The sequence below is a fragment of the Micromys minutus genome, assembly GCF_963924665.1.
Source record: "Micromys minutus genome assembly, chromosome: 9".
Taxonomy (NCBI): Eukaryota; Metazoa; Chordata; class Mammalia; order Rodentia; family Muridae; genus Micromys; species Micromys minutus.
The window spans coordinates 22846594-22862029 of record NC_137978.1 but is presented as its reverse complement, the minus strand read 5'-3'; the positions used below and the strand labels follow the sequence as shown (position 1 = coordinate 22862029).

At 39.3% G+C, this 15436-nt stretch overlaps 1 protein-coding gene across 5 annotated transcripts in view; it reads right to left on the bottom strand.

Annotated features, from left to right (window-relative positions):
• Nucleotides 1-10356: 10356 nt before the first annotated feature.
• The window catches only part of MIER1 (MIER1 transcriptional regulator), a 49865-nt gene continuing 44785 nt past the window's right edge, over nt 10357-15436 (bottom strand). For all 5 annotated transcript variants that reach the window (XM_080921161.1, XM_080921157.1, XM_080921158.1 and 2 more), the window contains one exon: nt 10357-13629. In XM_080921161.1, the coding sequence (XP_080777287.1) occupies nt 13301-13629 (329 nt within the window). In that variant the 3' untranslated portion in view covers nt 10357-13300. The remainder of the gene's footprint in view (nt 13630-15436) is intronic.

The window sequence follows — 15436 nt, the reverse complement described above, 5'->3', positions numbered from 1 at the left end:
CAAAAGGCTCCAAACAAAAATCATACAGGCAATCCTTGACAACATGAGGGGACCAAACCTGAGGATAATAGGTATAGAAGAGAGCAAAGATTCCCAACTTAAAGGGCCAGTAAATATCTCCAGCAAAATTAAGTAGAAAATTTCCTAACCTAAAGAAAGAGATGCCCATGAACATCCAGGAAGCCAACAGACCTGCAAATAGATTAGGCCAGAAAAGAAATTCCTCCTGCCACATAATAACCAAAACACCAAATGCACAAAACAAAGAGAGAATATTAAAAGCAGTGAGGGAAAAGGGTCAAGCAACATATAAAGGCAGACCTATCAGAATCACACCAGACTTCTCAACAGAGACTGTGAAAGCTGGAATATACTGAGCAAATGTCATACAGACTCTAAGAGAACACAAATGCCAGCCCAGGCTACTATATCCAGCAAAACTTCCAATTAGCATGGATGGAGAAACCAAGATATTCCATGACAAAACCAAATTTACACAATAGCTTTCCACAAATCCAGCCCTACATAATAGATGGATAATGGAAAATTCCAACAAAAGGAGGGAAACAACACCCTAGAAAAAGCAATAAAGTAATCCTCTTTTAACAAACCCAAAAGAAGATAGCCAAACAAACATAATTCTACCTCTAACAACAACAACAACATGAAGCAACACTCACTATTCCTTAATATCTCCTAACATCAATCGACTCAATTCTCCAATAAAAAGACAAAGACTAACAGACTGGATACGTAGAGAGGACCTAGCTTTTGCTGCATATAGGAAACAAACCTCAGTGACAAGGACAGACACTACTTCAGAGTAAAATTAAACAGAGACACAGTGAAACTAACAGAAGTTATGAACCAAATAGATTTAACAGTTATTTAAAGAACATTTCACCCTAAGAAAAAAAAGACGATACCTTCTTCTCAGTAACTCATCATACCTTCTCCAAAACTGCCCATATATTTGGTCATTAAACAGGCTTCAACAGATAAGAAAAAATGGAAATAATCCCATACATTGTATCAGGTCACCACAGACTAAGGCTGGTCTTCAGTAACAACAATAACAACAAAAAGGTCACATATACATGGAAGCTGAACAATATTCTATCCAATGATAACTTGGTCAGGGAAGAAATAAAAGCTTTAAAAAAATTAAGGACTTGAGAATGTAATGAAAATGAAGGCACAACATACCCAAACCTTTGGAACACAATGAATAAAGTGTAAGAAAAAAACTAATATCTTTGAGTGCCTCCAAAAAGGAACTGAAGAGAGCATATACACCAATAACTTGACAGCACACCTAAAAGCTCTAGAAAAAAAAAAGAAGCAAATACACCAAAGAGGAATAAACAACAGGAAATAATCAAACTCATGGCTGAAATCAACCAAGTAAAAACAAAAAGAATTATATATATATATATATAAAATCAACGAAACCAGGAGCTTGTTCTTTGAGAAAATTAATAAGATAGATTAAACCCCTAGCAGACTAACCAGGAGGCACAGAGTCAGTATCCAAATTAACAAAATTAGACACAAAAGGGAGCAATTACAACAGGAACTCAGGAAATTCAAAAAAATCATTAGATCCTACTATAAAAGCCTATATTCAACAAAACTGAAAAATATAGATGAAATGGACAATTTTCTAGACAGATGCCAGGTAACAAAGTTCAATCAGGATTAGATAAAACATCTAAACAATCTTATAACACCTAAAAAAAAAAAATAGAAGTAGCCACATTAAAAGTCTCTCAACCAAAAAAAAAAAAAAAAAAAAAAAAAAAAAAAAAAAAAAGCCCAGAACAAGATGGATTTAGTGCATTATTCTATCAGACCTCCAAAGATGATCTAATAATAATACTCTTCAAACTATTTCACAAAATAGGAAGAGAACACTACCCAATTTGTTCTATGAAGCCACAATTATGCTTATACCTAAACCGCAGAAAGACCCAACAAAGAAAGAGAACTTCAGACTTCAGACCCATCTCCTTTATAAATATTGATGCAAAAATACTCAATAAAATCCTCACAAACTGAATCCAAGAACACATCAAAACTATCATCCATCAAGATCAAGTAGGCCTTATTCCAGAAATGCAGGAATAGTTAAATATATAAAAATCCATCAACATAATCCACTACATAAACAAACTCAAAGGAAAAAAACCACATGATCATCTCATTACGTGCTGAGAAAGCATAACAAAAATCAAACCCCTTCATTTTAAAAGTCTTAGAAAGATCTGGAATTCAAGGCCATTTTTAACATAATAAACATAGTAAAAACAATATGCAGCAAAGCAGTAGGCAACATCAAACTAAATGGTGAGAATCTTGAAGCAATCCCACTAAAAGCAGGGACTAGAAAAGGCTGCCACCCACTCTCCCCGTACCTATTCAATATAGTACTCTAAGTCCTAACCAGAGAAAACAAAAGGAGGTCAAAAGAATATGAATTAGAAAAGAAGAAGTCAAAATGTCACTATTTGCAGATGATATGACAGTATACATAAATGGCTCCAGAGATTCCAGTAGAGAACCTAACCTAAACATGATAAACAACTTCATTAGAGTGGCTGGATATAAAATTAATTCAAACAAATTAATAGCCTTCCTCTACTCAAAGGACAAACAGGCTGAGAAAGAAATTAGAGAAATGACAGCCTTCACAATAGTTGCAAATAATGTAAAATACCTTGGTGTGACTCTAACCATGCAAGTGAAAGATCTGTATGCCAAGAACTTCAAGTCTCTGAAGAAAGAAATAGAAGATCTCAGAAGATGGAAAGATCTCCCATGCTCCTGGTTTGGCATGATTAATATAGTAAAAATGGCCATCTTGCAGAAAGCAACCTACAGATTGAATGCAATCCCCATGAAAATTCCATGCAATTCTTCACAGAGTTTGAAAGAGCAATCTGCAAATTCATTTGGAATAACAAAACACCCAGGATAGCTAAAACTATTTTCACCAATAAAAGAATTTCTGGAGGAATAACTATCCCTGACCTCAAGCTGTATTACAGAGGAATTGTGATAAAATCTGCATGGTATTCATACAGAGACAGGCAGGTAGATCAATGGAATAGAATTGAAGACCGGGAAATGAGCCCACACACCTATGGTCACTGGATATTTATAAAGGAGCTAAAACCATCCAGTGGATAAAAGAGCATTTTCAACAAGTGGTGCTGGTTCAACTGGAGGTCAGCATGTGGAAGAATGCAAATCAATTCATCCTCATTTCCCTGTACAAACCTCAAGTCCAAGTGGACCAAGGACCTGCTTATAAAACCAGATACACTGAAAGTAATAGATGAGAAAGTGGGGAATAGATTAGAACACATAGGCACTGGGTAAATTTCCTGAACAGAACACCAGTGGCTTATGGTCCAAGAGCAAAAATTGACAAAGGGGACCTCATTAACCTGCAAAGCTTCTGTTATGCAAAGTGCACTGTTAATAGGACAAAATGGCAACCAACAAATTGCAAAAATATCTTTACCAATCCTGTATCTGATAGAAGGCTAATATCTAATACATGCAACTTAATCAAGAAGTTAGACTCCAGAGAACCAAATAACCCTATTTGAAAAGGGGGAACAGAGCTAAACAGAGAATTTTCAATTGAGAAAACTGAAATGGCCGAGAAGCACCTAAAAAAATGTTCAGCGTCCTTAGTCAACAGGAAAATGAAAGTGACCCTGATATTCTACCTTACAGCAGTCAGAATGGTTAAGATCAAAAACTCAGGTGATGGGCTGGAGAGATGGTTTAAAGTTTAAGAGCACTGACTGGTCTTCCAGGGGTCCTGAGTTCAATTCTTAGCAACCACATGGTGGATCACAACCATCTATGATGAGATCTGGTGCCCTCTTCTGTGTGTGAGGACAGCTACAGTGTACTCATATACATGAAATACAAAACAAAACAAAACAACAAAAACAAAAAAAGCCCTTAGGTGACAGCAGATCCTGGCAAGGATTTGGAAAAAGAGGAACACTCCTCCAGTGTTGGTGGGATTGCAAGCTGGTACACCCACTGTGGAAATCAGTCTGGTGGTTCATCAGATAATTGGACATAGTACTACCTGAGGGCTCAGCTATACCACTCCTGTGCATATACCCAAAAGATTCTTCAACATATAACAAGGACACAACCTTTACACAATGGGGTACTATTGAGCTACTAAAAACAGTGACTTCATGAAATTCTTGGGCAAATGGATGGAACTAGAAATACCGTCCTGAGGGCTGGAGAGATGGCTCAGTGGTTAAGAGTACCAACTGCTCTTCCAGAGGTCCTGAGTTCAATTCCAGTAACCACATGGTGGTGGCTCACAACCATATATCTGTAAAGAGATCTGATGCCCTCTTCTGGTGTGTCTGAAGACAGCTACAGTATAATAATATGTAATAAATAAATAAATCTTTTAAAAACAATCTTTAAAAAAGAAGAGTGTTTAAAAAAACAAAACAACAAAAAATATCATCCTGAGTGAGGTAATTTAACCCAGCCACAAAAGAACACACATGGTGTGCACTCACTGATAAGTGGATATTAGCCCAAAAGCTCAGAATACCATACATACAATTCACAGACCATATGAAGCTCAAGAAGAAGGAAGAAGCAAAATGTGGATTTTTCAGTTCTTCTTTGAAGAGGGATTAAAATACTTATGGAGGTAGAAGGAAGGAAGGACTTGGAAGGAAGAGAGGGGCAGAAGGGAAAGAGGGGAGGATCAGGTATAAGAGGAAAGGGGGATGATATACAGAGGGTCAGGAATTTGAATAGAGATGTGTAGCAATGGGGGATGAGGAACAGGGTAGCCACCAGCAAGTTCCAGATGCCAGGAAGGCAAGAGGCTCCCAGGACCCAACAGGGATGAGATTAGCCGAAATGCCCAACAACAGGGAGGGAGAACCTGTATAAACCATATCCAGAGGTTAGGCAAGGCCCCCGGTTGGGAGATGGGGCCACCACCCTTCTCAAAATTTTAACACATAATTGCTCCTGTCTAAAGGAAATACATCGACAAAGAGTGGAGCAGAGACTGAAGGAAAGGCCATGGAGAGACTGCCACACCTGGGGATCCATCCACCAAACCCAGTCACTATTGCTAATGCCAAGAAGTGCTTGCTGACAGGAGCCTGATATGGAGGATGTCTTCTGAGAGGCCCTGCCAGAGCCTTACCAAGAGGAAAATGCTTGCAGCTAACCATCAGACTGAGCACAGGGAGCCCAATGGAGGAGTTAGAGAAAGGACTGGAGGAACTGAAGGGGTTTGAAATCCTGTAGGAAGAACAACAATATCAACTAACCAGACCCCCCCAAAGCTCCCAGGGACTGAACCACCAACCAAAGAGTACACATGGGGGAACCCCTGGTTCCAGCCACATATGTAGCAGAGGATGGCATTGCTGGCATTAACAAGAGTATAAGCCTTTGGTCCTGTGAAGGGTTGATTTTTTCCAGTGTAGATGAATGCCAGGGCAGTGAGGTGGGAGTGGGTGGTTGGGAGGGGGAGCACCCTCATAGAAGCAGGGGGAGGAGGCATGGAAAAGGGGGTTCCAGAGGGGAAATTGGGAAAGGGGATAACATTTGAAATGTAAATCCATAAATATGCAAGAAAAAAACAAAAAGGAAGAAAAGGAAGGTGATGTGCATGTACCTGCAGTCCAGGGGTAGGGACACAACTCAGTATTAATGCTTTGCAAGTCTGCCGCAAAACCTGTGACTGTGTATGTGCTATCTTTGATGTGCCCATGATGAGCTAGCTGTGAGGAGAGAAACGTCTTGTCAAGATTCTATTTTCAGTCATTTTGGATAAGGAAAGACTTTATTGGGGGATTTTATATTTATTCGTGTGTGTGTGTGTGTGTATGTGTGTGTGTGTGTGTGCGCGTGCACATGCCCATGCCCTGTCTTCAATCATATACTTGGTACTCAGCTCCATCACACACAAAGGCTGCACAATCATTCTTAAGCGTTTTGAAGGCAGAGGCTTTGGTCTTCTTAGTTCCCAGCCCATGCTCGGTATACTATAGGTGCACAATAAATACTTGTTAAATGAATAAATCTTGATAGTGATCAATTTTTAGTTTAAAAATATTTTAGTTTTTAGCATATGTTTTGGAAAGGCAACGCCAGCTGCAGTGTTTGCCTCAGCTTCAGGCCTCAGGTGACAAACCCACAGTCTGTGAGACAGTGCTGGATGCAGTTAGTACAACTGTAACTGAGCGATAGGACTGCGGTCACCTGCTAACAGGATCGGAAAGGAAGAGCCATCTGCCAGCCTGACCTGGCCTGACAGCTGGCCAGTGACTAAGCTGTCCAGGCTACCCCAGGCAGCTTGGACTGCAGTTTACCAGGAGGGCCGTGCTCTGGAGGGCCAGACAGAACTTCAGAGGACAAAGTGAGAAAACCATTGTGTACATGAGAACTGACGGAGTGAAGCCAGCATGGAGGCACAGACGGAAGATGACGATGAAGTCTGCGTTAAAAGTTGTGAAGCTGGAGAGATGGCTCAGTGGTTTAACAGCACCAGTTGGTCTTTCAGAGGACCCAGGTTCAATTCCCAGCACCCACATGACAGCTAACAACTGCTCATAACTCCAGTTCCACGGGATAGGACACCCACACACAGGCACATGAAACACCGATGCACATTTGAAAGCAGTAAAGTGGTCACAAGGTGGAGACGTACAGGTGTATAGATAAGATATAGGGAACTCTGACTAGCTCTAGAGTGTTCTGGAAGACACAGCATTCCAAATTCCAGCCTGGCTAATAGTTCGTTCAGTGGACAGAAAGTCCCACTGAATGCTGTCCAGTCTTGTCTTTCACCCCAATAGTCACTATTGTTTGGCTAGATCAAGGTCCATAGAGGTTCACATCCCTGCTCTATTCAGAGCCCGTTGGCCTCCATTTGGTTTTCCAGTTTGAAGAATCTCCCTTTTCTAAAACTCACATTTAGAGATGGAAGGTAATTTCCCTAAGATGCATGTCATCCTTGGACACAAAAATGTGCCTTGGGAAACAAGTGACTGAAAAGAAAAGGTTCTAACTTCTCAAGGCATCTGTTTTCTCCATTAGGAGACCGGAGGGAGAGGTGAAGCCTGGTTTGTTTTGAGTATGGCACAATCCCTGGAAGCCATAGCCCAGAGTGCCCAATGTTATTGCAGTGGGTTTGTTGACTGGCCTGGGGATCTTTACCTTTATCAGCATTGTTTCTGAGAGAATGCCTTTTCTTGTAAGCCAAGGGACTCAGAAGGAAGCCATCACCCTGTGAAGACTGGCCTTCATTCCCAGAATAGCAATTGGCCAAAGGGTAGCTAACAGAAACCTGTAACTCTGGTCTTGGCCGTTTACTAGCCCTATTCATGAACCCATATAAACTAGTAAGTGTTGTGAAGAGAAAGGACAGAGAGGTGTCTAGCCCTAAGCTGCTTGGTATATGGCTGCAGAGTCCTGGTCAAGGTCCCATTTTTACATGGTTTCCCTTTTATAAAAGACAGGGCAGCATACAGGGCTCTAGGAGGTTGAGTCTGGACTGCGGCAGGCTCGTTTTGCCCAGCACTACACAGAAGGGCCAGAGTGTATGTCAAATCACACACACTAGGTGTTTTCATTTGTCCTAGAAAATAAGGACAATTAGGACTAATTGCCATGTGAATGTCAGCAAAGAATTTAGAATTAACTACAAATCTTTAAGTCTGAAATCCACTGGGCTCTGAAAATCAGAATTTTTGAGTTGCCAAACTCATTTGATAACAAAATCTAGCCTGAAATTTGTTAACTATGGAAGCATTTTAATGTGGACCTAAGTGTTTTGTCTGTGGGTTCTGATTTTACAAATGTACTCTCAGTATCTTCCTGTCTAGAATGGTGGCTGGAGGATTTTAGGTAAGATTATAAACCTGTCCTTATCCGGTGCTCTCTAGGGACAAAAGAATTTCTTTATGATGGCATGTGTGCTCACTGCCTTGTGACATCAGCCCCTGTATACACCATTAGAAACTTTGCACACATAGCCCAAGCACATCTACATTTTTTTCTAAAATGCCAACAGCCATCTTTTAACACTGTAAGTAAATGTAGGCCGTCGAGTGGATACCACACTGCAAACATTAAACATCCAATTCAGGAGGTTGGAAATTTCAAAATATAAGTCACCCAAGTAAATTCCCAGTATCTACAATGTATTTGTTCAGAGTATTGTTATTAGATAATTTAAAAGGGCATGCTCGGAATAACTGGCATCTCATGTTCACCTGGCCAAAGTCCAGCTGGGCACACGAGGAAGACAAAGATAACTGTCAAATTTCTTTAAAAGTTCATCTGCTTTCTAAAAGAGGGACACAAATCCCTTATCCCAGGATTACCAGAACTCGACAAACTACCTTTCAGAACATGGAGAGTCAATTCAGCCCATGAATGTTAGCAATGATGAGAAAAAACTTTAACCACTACACTAACCCTCCACTAGGCAACACCTCTTCTCAGGCTTAGGCAACAGCACTGAACTGGAGAGCTGTCCAATACAACATGCTCTGTGGTGGGTATGAAAAGTGAATGGCGTTTGTTGGTCATGTCTAAGAAATCTTAAAAAATAAATCTTACTTAGCTAAAGGTCTATTGCAAAGTGGTGAGTGAACTCATTTTCCCAACAGTGCCTCTCTTGTTCCCATATAAAATGCTTCTTTTGACTCCCACACTTGTGTATTTGAAGACATGCTGAGTCTCTTAAGTGTCTGGCACAAGAGACCCAAACATTCTGCTGGATTGTAAGTTATATGGATACAAATATTTAACTGGTTCAATTTTAAGTGTATGGGTGTTTCACTCAAAAAAGTCTATGCACCATGTACATGCAGAGCTCAAGGAAGTCAGAAGATGCTGCCAGATCCCTTGGTGCTGAGAATCAAATCTGGGTCCTCTGGAAAAAACAAAATAGCCAGAGCTTGGAACAGCTAAGGCATCTCCCCAGTCTCAACTACTGACATTTAAATGAAGAAATCATCCCCATCAGTTTAGATGGAGAAAAACTGGAATATGGCTCTAGTTTACACAGCTTTAGTGTTCTGCACCAGATAATATGCACATAACAATGTGCATATAGAGAAAAGTTATGGCTGGTAATGGTTGCCAGAACTTGGGAAGGATGAAGAAACAGGCAGATCTTTATCAATTTGAGACGAGCTTGGTCTATACAGCAAGTCCCAGGACTGCCAAGCTGACACAGAGAAGGTGTTCTGAAACACCAATCCCCCCCAAATATAAGTGTCCCATTTAGCCCAAGCAGGCTGCAGACTTGCTGTGTAGGCAGGCAAAGACCTTGAACATTGATCTGATCCCCTGGCTTCTACCTCCCAGGTGCTAGGAGGGCTTAACAGCCTTTGCATTCGTTTAAATTACTTATTCAAAACAAATTTAAATGTCTTTGTATACATCTTAAATATGTCACTTTTCATGTCTTAGCATAGGAAGACATCAATTCAGATAATACATGACATCAGGTTAACTTGGGTGGATGTTCCTATGAGTCCTAAAAATTCCAAGTAACCAGAGTTACAAGGCTTAAAGATAAAATTATCAGTTAAATAAAAAACAAGATTAAAATCTGAAGAGTCATTCTTCCAATGTGCTGGGTATTTTTATGACTAGAGACATCTGGGAAAGCCTGCCAGTCTGGTACTGGTAACTGTCAGTTTGACACACATAACTGTTGCTTATGAAAGTGAACCAACACTCAGGTATTCCAAGTACCACTATGGGCTACCTACCAATAGAACAATAAATATTGTTTTATTTTGCAAATAAGTGGTATAGACTTCACTGAAAAAGAAAAGTAATACTTGTTAATCATATAGTTCAGAGAAAGAGGGTAATGGAGGTCTTCGGAGTAAAGCCCCTCTAAGGAGATAAGAAAAGAACATACCCCTTTTCCCAGGTATGGTGGTATATTCTTTAATTCTATCACTTGAAACAGAAGATCAAAGCCAGTTTGGGCTACATGTCTAGGTATCAAAGGTGTGCACCTTTGGATAGCATTTGGGAGGCAGAGGAAGACAGACCTCATGAGTTTTTGGCCAGCCTGGTCTATGTAGTGAGCTCCAGTTCAGTCACTGCTACATAACAGAGACCAACAAAACAAAAACCCCCATCCATTAAAAGTTTTAAAAAGACAGAAAACAGTCCAATGTCATGTAACTGAAACCAGGAACCACTGAAGAACATGGAGTTTGTTAAACAGTGAAACTGAAGCAGTGAAACAACTAGACATCACACACCACATCACACAAAATCTTGTTTACAAAAATATTTTAATGAGCATATCAGAATGGCAGAAGGAAAGGGGAGAAAGGACATATATTACAGTGCAAAATTATTATGCAGAAATTTAAAAACATCTAATTCATAATTTTGAATGCCTACTTAAAGTACTTCAAATACTTTTTAAAGCTTAACAGATTTGTGTTGAACTGAGTAACAGATTCTGAACCTTACTGAGAATACTTCATAAACATTGCATGTTTCAAATGAAAATGACAGTGTTTGGCTGGGACCTAAGTAACTAGCAACAGAGACATTCTATGTGAGACAGCATCTCAGACATCAGGCTAGCCTCAAACTCACTATGTAGTAGAGGATGGCCTTGAACTTCTGATTCTCCTGCCTCCACCTCCCAAGTGCTTAGGATGACAGGTGTGTGCCACCACACCCAGTTTATGTGGTTCTGGGGATGGAACCCAGGCTTCATGCATGCTGGGTAAGCATCCAAGCAACTGAGCTACATCCCTACTCATGGAGGCTTATTTCCTCATTTCAGTTATGTAAACGTTCAAGAGTTATGAAATATACTAAATCTTAAGCAAATTACTCATGATATTGTCAAACTGTTTAAAAGTGCAATGACTTAAGTTTCAGTGGCTGCATTTTTGAACAAAGGGTGAAATCTCTGTACAAATACAGAACATACTCGGGAAAAGCTGAGCATTGTGTATTAGAGGAATGTTTCATTATGCATACTTTAAAAAAAGATTTATGAACACTCATACACCTGGCACACTTGCCAACATGCCTGAGAATGCCCTTAAAATGTTCCTGTAACAGCAGTTTCAAGAACTCGCCCAGCAGATGCATCCTTTAAAAGGTGGGCTGACACCCCCAACAGTGTAATGATTAAAAAGCACAGCATCACTGTTTTTTTTTTTTTTTTTTTTTTTTTTTTTTAAAAAAAAAAACATCCCTATAGACCATCTGTGACAAAAGAGCTAGGGTGGTCTGGACTCAATAAAATCTGCTTTAGAAAATAGGTCGTTGCTGGGTGTGGTGGGAAACACCTCCAATCTCAGCATTAGAGGGCTGAGGTAGAAGGATTGTTAAGTTCCAGGACAGCCTGGGCTACACAGTGAGACTCTGTGGGGGTGGCAGGAAGACAGAGGCTATGACCATCTGCTAAAGCTACTCAACCTACTGCCATTCTGGATAAATTAATGTTTTCATTAAACACACACAAAATCCTCTCATGCTTCTCAGCACTTCCATCTGAAACTGACTTACTAGAGTATTTCTGCAAACAACAGCATATGCGTATTATGTTGACGTGTTGTTAGAGTGGCTTCCAATACTGATGGGGGGGGGGGGGGGGGAGGTTGTTCCCATTGGTCAAGGGAAGCAGTCTGGACAACTGTAAGAATACTATGAAGGAGAGACCTGGGTGCTCATTCTCAGTGCAAACCTTTACCCAACCTGCATCAGACAACTGAGCCAGTGAAAGGACCACAGATCTGTCTTTGAAAGCACTGGCCCTTGAACTGATGGCTGAGATAAAGCTGAAAACAGCATTTGGGGATGTGCCTGTGTGAGAAAAGATAGTTAATAATCATTCACTAAAAAAACAGTCTAGAGATAGATTGATCTATCAGCTGTATAAAACTACATTTTGTAAGAATTTTGCACTAAAAATAAAATGGCACCCATCCTTACAAGGCTAGTGCAGATAACCCTTTTAAAAAAAATCACACAGAACAATGATTATTTCGTATGTGTTTCATTTTGGAAAAAAAGAGTATCAAATCTGACAAACTGGATTACAACTGGAAAGATCCGAAAATTCTTAAAACCATTATTTTCTAATAAAAATGAATATTGCTACCTGTCAACAGCTACTCCTTGGATATGGCAATATCACAATGTCATCTGGCCTTCCCTTTCTGTTGACTTAATGGAAACAATGAGGAACCTTATAGGGCACATGAGAGTAACTGAATAGAATTCTATTCAGCCCGATACATCTACACACTTAAGCTGACTGTAAGTCTTTGTTCTGCTTCAAAATTAATTTATAAAATTATAGCAAATGCAAACAAGCTTGTAATCCAAGTACCATGCTGAAATTTAGAAGTCCAAAATTATTTGTCAGTAAGTAGAAGTTTGAAAATAACACATTCTAATTCTTTCTGAATGCTTTTACCACCTGGATAAGAAACATGACTTGATTAACTACACACACTTAAAAATTCATTAGAAAAATCTTAGCAAAATAAAATGAAAGCTGACAGACTCAGAATATCAGTTCCTCTCATAAAAGTTTACCAACTGTACAAGTTAAGAAAATTATACAAGCTTTTTGTATTAAGAAAGAACAGCTCAGTCAAGACATATGTACTGTAAAAATCTTTCAAAGGCTACAAAGAATCTGGAAAAATACAGAATGTATTTCTTAAGCCCAGATAAGAATATGGAAAGACATCATTGATGTCAACAATTTTACAAATACAAACCTGACTTGGTTTATTTTTAAACTTCTACATATAAAAATCATGCTAGCATAACCTTCAGGATTCATGAGGGTTTCCTTAGTGATGATGTTCAATTTGTATGGAGAGAAAAATGTCTGCTATAAAGACATTTCTAGATAATAAAAAAGTTGGTGTTGAGCAGAAACAAACGTTTTTTCTTCCTCATAAAGAATAAGATTACCTTCTAGTCAAATATATGATTTGTTTCTCAAAGGAGAAGGTGCAGTTAAGTCTTTGGGTCATTCAAATTTATCAATGTTTTAATATCCGTAAGAGGGCTTCAATAATTTGAAGTAAAAGAACTTGCAAAAGTAGAATTATGAATCCCATTTCTTAAAGTTAGGACTTAATTCAAATTTCAAGAGTTAACCAACTGCTTCAAGGAAATCAGCTTTCTAAAGGTCACCCCCCCAACCCTGAAAATTGTAGTCAAACCAGACTTTACTGCAAAGAAAGTAAAATAGGCCTTAGAGTTAGTCATTTGTGTTCTCATGTTCCTCAAACTTCCCATGTGAGACTGCTTCCTGGAAAAACTCAGATGAGCCCGGACTTTCTTTCCCACTGCTGTTTATCCGCCGCCTTTTGGTAGGTCTCTCGTTTTTATCATCAAAATCATTCTCATTTCTTGCAGTGATATGGGCAAGTTTTGGGTCAGTGGTCAGGTTACTTGCTTCATAACCATTAGTGTCCATATCTGTAAGAAGTGGTTTCTTATTTCCACCTATTGGTCCATTAACATGGAAGCCTTCAACTTTTACTTCTTCTTTGTTCAGTATTTCTCCTGGTCCATTAGATGACACACCTACATTCAGAGAAAGATAAATGGAACTTAACACAAAAAGCTAAACTTGTCAACTCTTCTGAAATTACTGCTATAATACACATTTCGAACAAGATAAGCATCAAAGGAGAGTGCATTCACTCGTGCTATGACGCCCTGGTTCAACTGCTTACCAGCAGACATAGCAAGGTCTCCATAGACTACACTGCAGCTTCCTTACACACCAGGAGACCCAGGCAAGGGCATAGTTCACAGTTGATGCAAAGATCAACTAAAACAACGGATTTTAACCTGACATATATCAAAAGTGTCAGGGCTGGAGCAATGGCTCAGTGGCTAAGAACACTTAATGTTCCCAGAGGAAGACCTGGGTTCAATTTCTAGAATCCATATGAATGCTTACATGCACCTATAATTAATTGCACATGGTGGCTCACAACAACCTATAAATCTAGTCTCAAGGGATCTAACATTTTCCCAGCCTCAAGTCTCACGCACACACACATACATACATACACATAAAGTTTAAAAATATTAATATTAAAAGAATTACTACTATGTAAGAATATACTGACACTGGTCTCATAGGATGTGAGAATTGAGGCCAAGGTCATTCTGGATTGTATGCAGCAAGAACTTAACCATATATAATAGGTACAAAAAATTTATTCCAATTAAATAAAATAGCAGAAAGATCATTAGAGCTGACTTCAACACTAGAAATAACTAAATCATTCATTCATATGAGCACTCTATTTATATACGTCTGCATGACAGAAGAGAATATCATGCCCCATTATTAGGTTGTGAGCCACCATGTGGTTTCTGGGGAATTGAACTGAGGGCCTCTGGAAGAGCAACTAGTGCTGTTAACTGCTAAGCCATCCCTCCAGCCCAATACAATTAAATCTAAATTATGTGACAAATATTCAACAAAAAGGATGAGTCTCAGGCTGGAGAGATGGCTCAGTGGTTAGAGCACTGACTGCTCTTCCAGAGGCCCTCAGTTCAATTCCCAGCAACCACATGGTGGCTCACAACCATCTGTAAAGGGATCTGATGCCCTCTTCTGCTGTGTCTGAAAACAGCTACAGTGTACTCATATAAATAAAAATAAATCTTAAAAAAAGAAAGAAAAACAACAACAACAAAAAGTTGAGTCTCAAAGATTATATTTTGGTCAAAGAAAATACTCTATTATTCTCAAGTTAATATGTGTCCAGATCTTGAATGCCACACAGGAACTATGTATTATATAATACTAAAGAAACACTTCTGTGGTAGCTAGACTAAAAAACTATATTAAACTGACAAAGAACTGTACTACTACTTTGGTATATTAATTAAAAAGGAAATAAACCTAAAAAATTAAGAAGTATGTAAAAAAAATTAAGCTATAAAATTCTACCCTTTCTTTGAAAAACCTGAAAATTTGGATTATACTTACCTGATCTCTTCTGACCTCTTTTTTGAGGGTCATATGAAAATTTTCTTACTCTAACAGTGTTTTCCCTATCAAACAGCTGATATTTGGATTTTCTTGGTGTACCAAGAGTGTGAGCTCCCTGAGCACCTACCTCAGTTCCAGCTGCAAAGCTTCGCACATCGCTATCAACAGAGGTGCATCTGACTACAGAACGGCCTGTAACAGGCAGTCTCCGACCTGCGTGGCCACTGACACCACACTCTGCGTACCCAGCTTGTTCTTTTTTGGGAGGAGGGAAATTTTTGAGAGAACTTGGGACAGAGTTTCATGTGGAGCTCTGGCCAGCCTGGAGCTCACTATGTAGACCAGGCTAGCCTCAGAGCAATCTCTTGTCTGGCTTGT